Source organism: Hoplias malabaricus, chromosome 10 (assembly GCF_029633855.1).
Source record: "Hoplias malabaricus isolate fHopMal1 chromosome 10, fHopMal1.hap1, whole genome shotgun sequence".
Lineage (NCBI taxonomy): Eukaryota > Metazoa > Chordata > Actinopteri > Characiformes > Erythrinidae > Hoplias > Hoplias malabaricus.
In genome coordinates this window covers 5,508,882-5,517,284 of record NC_089809.1, presented here as the reverse complement: position 1 = coordinate 5,517,284, position 8,403 = coordinate 5,508,882, and the positions used below count along the sequence as shown (strand labels likewise).

General features: G+C 38.4%; 1 protein-coding gene across 4 annotated transcripts in view; it reads left to right on the top strand.

Moving 5' to 3' along the window:
- Window positions 1–1,523: 1,523 nt before the first annotated feature.
- Window positions 1,524–8,403, top strand: part of rasip1 (Ras interacting protein 1) — a 56,678-nt gene continuing 49,798 nt past the window's right edge. For 3 of the 4 annotated variants that reach the window (XR_010804324.1, XR_010804323.1, XM_066682442.1), the window contains exons 1-2: window positions 1,524–1,808; window positions 3,918–4,039. Coding sequence is in view for 2 of the 4 variants with exons in the window: in XM_066682442.1 (XP_066538539.1) it covers window positions 3,918–4,039 (122 nt within the window). In the remaining 2 variants the exon portion in view is untranslated. The remainder of the gene's footprint in view (window positions 1,809–3,917; window positions 4,040–8,403) is intronic. The other variant, XM_066682441.1, reaches the window with a different exon arrangement.

The window sequence follows — 8,403 nt, the reverse complement described above, 5'->3', positions numbered from 1 at the left end:
AGAAGAGAGGTCTACTGCTCCACATCCAATGCTGTGGGGCCTTATCCTCCTATGGCTGACCCTTAGCATGGTGCATGGTTAGCCTATAGGCTCATATGCAGATGCTCCTGATAAATCCATTTCATGTTCTTCCAAATGCAGTTTGTTAGATTTAACAAAGTGCAGTTGAACCCCTGTGTGTGCAATGCAGCACCTTAAAGTAGACAAACTCATAATTTATAAGGGGCATCAAATTACAATCTGTTCTTAGTAAGTATAAGTCTAGTTTTGTGTGTGTGTGTGTGTGTGTGTGTGTGTGTGTGTGTGCGTGTGTTTGACCACACACACACATTCTTTCCTGTCACCATCATCCTGTTGTCAAAGGTTATAGGTGCCTTTCTCTGAGAAACTTCCTGTTGGACAAGGTTTCCTACATCCTCTTGTCTGAAAAGACCTCCAGTCCAAATCAAATTAAAGAAGAAGAAGAAGAAAAACCTTCTATTGATTCCCTTAGGGAAACTGCTTCTGGTCATTTGACCCATCCATGATAGTGAACACACAAACACACACTAGTGAGCAATTCTTCACAAACACTAGGGGCAGTGAACACACACACACACACACAACAGGAGAAGGGGGCTGCCAAACACCTCGGCCCCCGAGGAAACAACTTGCTAAGTATAAAACATGCCAAGGTAAGCATGAACAGAGGGGGCAGTTTTATCCCTGACCCTTTAAAGATTCTCTGCAGAAACGTATACAGAAACAGATATGTTAGAACAATGAACCTAGTCTGAGAAAATGTGACTACTCCATGTGATTTCTCCATAAATAAATAATAAAGATTTAGATTTAAATGTTTGCTGTTTTTGAGAAGAACTTACAGAGCCAGATATAGTGATGATCAATGGAACCTTACCCTGAAGCTTCTATAAGCTACTCACAGAAAGTTACTGCATAAAATACTTCTTAGCATGCCTAAGATGTTATTTCATGGTAAAATTATTTGTAAAAAACCTTTATGTGATGGTCTAGATATGCAGTTCACACATTAAATCTAGTATTTTATTAAGCTTTCATTTACAGCTAGGGTTAGGGTTAGCCTAGCGTAACATATTAGCTATGTTTCTATGTAGACATGCTAATCTAGCATTTCATCAGAGATTAAGGATATTAACATTTAGTGTTTAGTTTTTTTTTCGAAAAGGAATAAGCAAGATATTGGAACATTGCTACGTAGATTTGACTTTGTTCAGCTACATGAACATTAGTGAGATCTAGGGTTAGCTCTGGATCACAAACACCACTCCAACTCATCCCAAAGGTAGTAGATGGTGCTCCATCAGCTAGCGCTCTCTCTCTCTCTCCCTCTCTCTCTCTCTCTCTCTCTCTCTCCCTCTCTCTCTCTCTCTCTCTCTCTCTCTCTCTCTCAGGATATAGGTGTTGTCCAGCCAGGGGGAAGGAAATTCTGTCACTAAGAACAATGGGCCTGCTTCTCTATCTATAGACACGGCTCAGCAGAGAGAGGGAAAGAAAGAAAAAGCCAGACAGAAAGCAAAATCAAGCAAAGGGATTAAAAATGAAAAAGAAATGCTAAAAGAACCAACCACAACTTCATAAGATCAGAAAAAGTAAAGCGGGACCCAGAAGTGTGAGGCTGTACCCCGAAAAATATGGACATTTAAAACCTCGCTTCTCTGGAATAAAGAGTCAAGTGGATAAAAAATATTTGGAGCTCATCCGTTTTTAATTCAACAGAACAGCATTGATTCCGAAGAGTAAATCACATACCACCGTGTCGCAGTGGGTGAGTCACTGAAAATAATCTGGTGAGAAGAATCAGTTACTTTACAAAAGTACAGAAACATGTTAATGATTCTTAGTTTTTTATGTTTTTCACATCAAACTACTACATTTATTTCTGTGAAATGTACTAAAACCAGCTCTGGCCTGTACTAGGCATGTACTTAAGTGTGAACTGTGTTAACCCCTTGAATCCTAACCTTATGAATCCTATTAATCCTAAAACGAATTATTCACTAACTGCTCTGAATGATCAGGTATTTTCTATTGTGAGTGGAAAATGTAATCACACATACAGACATATGCCCTGTCCAAAAAGGTCATCTCCATTTTACTTTACACTGTTAAAATTGTAATTTGAAATTTTAGAGAGGGCTTATGTGAGTAAATATCATAAGTAATTTATGAAATATCTTAACAAACAAAATGAAAATTACCCTTTAGACCATTTTATATTTTAAGTGAGACCATTTGTGTGTTTTGCCCTCCTGTGAATGAGGATGCAGGTGCTCAGGGACAAAACTAACAAACACAATTGCACATCCTGTTATGAAAATGTTAGAAAACAGTGGAAATAAAGAATAGGCATTGTGGTAGTACTCCTGAGCTATTTTTTAAACTTATTTGTTTTATCAGCAGACAAAATACACACTATTATTTTAAGATGTAAACGTTCCTCATTTAGACAAACTGCTAGTTTACCCTGAGATGGATGCTTAAAAACATAAAAATGGCCAAAGTTTCTTCAGTTTAGGCCACGTTACTAGCTCTAGCAAATCTGTAGGTTGATCGCTAGCACTTGCTCTAATCACAAAAGGCAATGTTTCTCTTTGAATCCTGTAGTTTTTCCCTCTGCTGAAAATAGGCTGTATTAGGCTAAGGAAGAAAGAGTGTCTCTCTGGATTCTAGGCTTAAAGGTTTAGGTCAGTTCCTAACTCTAAGTTTTGTGCTAGTCATAGGTGAGTTTCTACTTATAGGTTAATTGCTAGTCATAGGTAAGTTTCTACTTATAGGTTAATTGCTAGTCATAGGTACGTTTCTACTTACAGGTTTTGTGCTAGTCATAGGTGAGTTTCTACTTATAGGTTAATTGCTAGTCATAGGTGAGTTTCTACTTATAGGTTAACTGCTAGTCATAGGTGAGTTTCTACTTACAGGTTTTGTGCTAGTCATAGGTGAGTTTCTACTTATAGGTTAATTGCTAGTCATAGGTGAGTTTCTACTTACAGGTTTTGTGCTAGTCATAGGTGAGCTTCTACTTATAGGTTAATTACTAGTCATAGGTAAGTTTCTACTTACAGGTTAATTGCTAGTCATAGGTGAGTTTCTACTTATAGGTTAATTGCTAGTCATAGGTGAGTTTCTACTTACAGGTTTTGTGCTAGTCATAGGTAAGTTTCTACTTATAGGTTAATTGCTAGCTCTAGATTAGTTTCTTGTAAGCAGCTTGTAATAGGTTGGTTTCTGGCCTTTTTTCCTAAAGCTAGCAACTAACCTAGTGCTAGCAATCTAGATACCAACACTTAGCTGCCCCATGTTAGTTCATAGCTCTAGTTTGGTTTAAATCCTCATTTTGGCAAAGCGTCCTGACTCTGAGGACATTTGCTGAGCACAGGAATGACAGAGCCAAGACGGCTGCTTTGTGTTAGGCTTGCACACAGGCATACAGAATAAATCATTTTCACGATGCCATAACTATTCACTGCCTAACATTCTGGTATTCCCCGCTAATTCTTCACTAACATTCTCAGAGGTCTTGCTCATAGCTGAACAAAGCAGGAAAAACGCTTGACCTTGCATGTCCTGATTACTTGAAAGGATATTTCAGGATTTCCTATCATCTATCAACTGATGTCATACACTGCCTATAACACTATAAGTTGATTTAAGGGGAGGACAATAGAGGCAAAAGACTAATGACACAAGCAGAGAGTAACACAGATTAATTGTATTAAAGTTATGCTAAAATCATGTTACCCAGATGTCTCATGGTATTAACTCAATTCCTTAACTTCTCTTGATTTTCCTCCTAATTTCTTTGAACATCCTGAATATTTCTGCCCCATTTCCACCTTTGTTAATTCTTCAAATTTCCTCTCACCTTTCTGTATCTTGTTCTCGATCTCTTTCCCAAGATGGAGGAGTCTGGGAGTCCTCGTTTCAGGAAGCTTCATTTCCCTGTGGGCCTGTGGATTAATTCTCCACGGAAACACTTTGCCAAGCTGGGCGCACGCTGGCCAAGCGCAGTGTCAGTCAAGTCAGTGTTTTGGATTTTTCTCTGGTTCAACTGTATTAAAATATCTACCCTAGTATGGCAAAGCATTCCATATTTTGTAGGCAAACCTGTACTTTCATAGTTATTAAGTTGATTTGGTTTACAACCTGCAGAACATCTACAAAAATGTTATTCATCACCCCGTTTTTTGATACTTCTAATTAGCATTATTAATATTAAACTATATTAATTTCATCTGTCTTAAAGGAACACAAGGTAAGACTATGTATACATAGAGTGAAAGACAGGGTTGGTTTCTACCCTCCACCAAAAGTTACATCTTGCAGTTTCTGCAGTGCTCGTCCCACAATAGCAACGACAAAGGCATCTCTGGAGCCATTCACTGATCACTCAAAGTCAACGATTTTGAAGTTGTAATTTTACATATGGTGCTTTTCCACTCCATGGAACCTACACGCCTCAACTCGACTAGGCATGGCTTTTGCTTTTCCACATGCCAAATCTGGTACCTGGGCCTTGGAACTAGGTACTTTTTCAGTCCATGCTCGCGCCGGGTTCCAACCGTGCTGAATAGGTACTCAATTGTGACGTGTAAATCCTACAGAGCACTGGTTGGCCACAGAGACATGTTTATCACCATGAAATGCAGAGCCTAAATTTACCACCACCGTTATTGTGGTTTTCAAAGCCTGTCATTCCTGTTTGAGATGCCACCGGGGCCGTGCTAGAGGGAAAGTGACAAGTTTTAAGCGATTCGAGTTGAGTCGAGTATAACCGGACTCATGCACACCATTAGTGTAGTGTATTGTTCCTTTATATCTGACTCTAAAAACATAAAAAAAAAAAACTGCCTACATTTTTTTTTTACATTGAACTTACACTGAAAAGAATTCCTTTTAAAATTCCTTCTTATTACAAAATGAATATTTTTTACTGACTTTTATTTCAAAGGACTGGTTGTTTACCTCAGTATTAGCTTAAGAACAGTCAAGGAAAAAAGACATGGTACAGGTACATTATTGGTCACTAAAAGTAAAAACGGTGTAAATGTACCTTTAAAGCTACAACAGTAGTTTTAGAGTCCAGTTTGGGTCCCTAAAAGTACATTACATTTTCCTCTCCAGAAAGAAAGGTGAATATTTGTAAGATTTCATTGCAGAACCATGTAGAATAAAAGAAAAGCCTGTCCTGTAATCTTGTCCTGTAGATGAAATGGGGTGTATGAAATCAATGCAATTTTATAATCTACAATTATAATAGAATAAGGTATAATTACATTCCCTAACTAAGAGTACAGAATATGTGCCCTTAAGGGTACCATCACAGTGACGGCAAACGGTACAACCACAGTGACAGTTTTTCTAACAGTATACTGATTAAAGAAACATGTTTGTCTAAGTGAATCTTGCTTCCAACCCTTTGGTCTTTTTAGGTCTTTCTTTAGTAAGTGTAATATTATGTAATATGCCAGACTGGACAGTATTTGTTTCTTCCTCCTAACACAACTGTTTCATAGACTCAACAGGGGGTTTAGGAACCATTACGCCATTAACATTTCTACGCTCCACTTTCCAAAACCACAAACACAAACCTCCAAGATGTTGGCCAGTCCACCCACATCAAACTGTTGTCCAAATCTGGGTGCATGTCCAAAACCTGCAATACAGTTCCAAACGATACATTCAATGAATGAGTTATATTGGATGGTATTCCATTATTGAAGATCATATATAATGATCATGTGTACAAGTAATAAATAGCACACTAATAGATTTCAGAATGTTACAGTGTAGAGGATGTTTTAAGGTCTGAGCTTCAAGATTGTGTCTTGTGTGTAAAGTTAATTTTAGGATTTGAGCAATTAGGAAAAACAGTAACATAGCTGAAAAGGCCAAACCAACAATCAAGGTCTGAAGTGGAGGAACAAACATGAACCAAAAACAGATTTAGCCTGAGTATGTGCGTATCGAGTTTATTTCAAACCTTTTTCTTGTGTCAATATTTCAATTTACTGTAATATAAAAATATATAAAGACAATATTGGAGAGTTATTACTTATTGCTTATGCTCTAGAAGGTAGGGACATGTCCACAGTATTGTTTAAAAAAGTTAGATATCATGAAACAATCATGTGTGGCAAACTAATTATAGTGGATGTGTAAATAAAGTTCTTGAAACTTGTTTAAAGTGGTGGAAGCCTTACCCTGTTAACCGTAGGTAGGACCAGGGATGAACTACATGTGTAACAGGCTGCTACAGGAGCGCTTGCTTAAACACAGCAGTGGTGGGCAGGTGTACTTTGTCAGGCCAAATGTTAGCTGGCTCAACTTATTCAATGTTTTTTGGTTTTGAACAATATTAAACTCTCAGCTGACTGCCTACTTGCATAAATCAATTTTTAATTTATACCAAAAACAGTTATTGTGTGTGAAAATACATGTCTGGTAGAGTTTGTGACACTTCGCCACCCTTTTTTCCTTAAGCACAGTTTTGAGGGTGTCTAAGTAGAATTGGTCTATGAAGTGGGCATTTTCAAACCCAAATCTCATACCATTGAAATGAGGATGAGAACTGCTCTGCTGTGACTGGGGGCAGCCAGACCTAGAGTCCCTAAGTGCTAACTGTGCCCCACATGTGCTGGAGAATTAGCACTAGGTCCCCTGCCTATCCTTGGGGTTAGTGGGGTGTGGTCAGGGCTGTGGCTAGTGGTCAGTTTGTGTGGGCTTTTGGCTGAGCCATCAGGTAGAGGAATGGCTCGAGCCTGCAGGAGTCTGGTTTGGTGACTCTGAAATCTCTTACCAGTGGCAGGGGCTTGAACTCCACCATAAAGGACAAGCAAGGAGCCATTTTGTGAGGCAAAAAGAAGAATGCCTCTCCTTGACTCTACTACGTGTTGCTTCTTTCTTTCTTTTCTTTCCTTTTTTTTTGTTTGTTTTTGGCGCATTGCTGCAATGGCTGGGGCAAATAGCTATTTATGGTCAGAGCATCTAGGATCTCCAGTTTCTCCCTGTCACTAAGGCTGGACAAATTGAGGGTTCTGACCGCCAGAGCTGAGGACATTTTCTGGTGGTTGGAGGTGGTAAATTGCTCCATTTTCCTTGAGAGGGAGAGATTAGCAGAGGAAAATGCTGCACTTCTGTGTTGGTGATGTGCCACAGGTTATTCTACTGTGGGAGGGCTGGAGAAACCTATGCCTTCATACCACTAATGTCCGACTTTGAGTTGCCTTCTGACTTTGAGTTGCCTTCCGACTTTGAGATGTCATAATACTGTTATAAAATAAAGCTGCTTGGGAGGTGAGTTCAGAGCAGGCATTCTTTCCCAATCAAATATCATGCTCAACTCTCAGATTGCCCTGAGTGGGCTAGCCCATGTCAAGCTTCGCTAGTACCCATCTGCACACTTTAACCATGTCTCAGCAATAGGTGGATTTCTTGGCAATTTGACACCATTGCGCTTACCAGTGAACGGTTAATTCCAAATATCTGTGTGCTGTAATTTGCCTGTTACTGGCTGACCAGACAGGTGTGGCCATGGTGCTTCCATGGCCAATGGTGCATTTATATTTTAAGCAATTTGCATTTATTATTACAAACCAATACATTTTATACAAGTAATCCACTAATAAACAAAAGATCTTAGGATGTAGTACAAGTCAGAATTATTCACAATGGGCGTAAATGAAACCAGAATGAACCATGTTATAATTTATTGATGTACTCACAGGAAGTTATATGAAGAATGTATGAATATGATGCCTTAGACTTTGTTTGAGATAAGGTCTCAGCCTATAAAATAAATAAATAATTATTCTTTGTATTATATATTATTTCAGATATACAGATGTATGTTAATTTTTTCTTCATCTGAAATAAATATAAAACTCAGAAGTTTAATAGTCTATAATTAAATAAAATGGCCACATGGTAGTTGTAAACTTCAGACGCCCGGTTCTTATCACAATGAAATCTGTACATTTTCCTTTAAGGAGCCAGTTATTTTAAAAACATGTCAGAACTATGAAGACGTTTGGAACAATTTGGTGGAATTCGCTTTTAATACAGTTCATGTTACCTACTGCATACTGCTTCTCTACGCGCGTGCAGTCAGTCACTCAGTTTACATTCAAATTTTAACGGACAAACCGGATCACCTGAGGTAAAGCGGGCATAACCGCCACAGACTGAGGAGAAATAGGTTAAATATTCTATTACAATAACAATAAATGGTTTATTATCACTTGTATCGTCTTGAAAAATTAGTTTGTGGTCACCTGCTCAGCCGAGAGTGCTAAAGTTTTAATCTGGAGCAGGTTTATTTTCTGACATATTTTCTGGTTAATGCTGACCGCTTAGCGCTAGCTTTTCTCTTTCGATTTTGTCAAA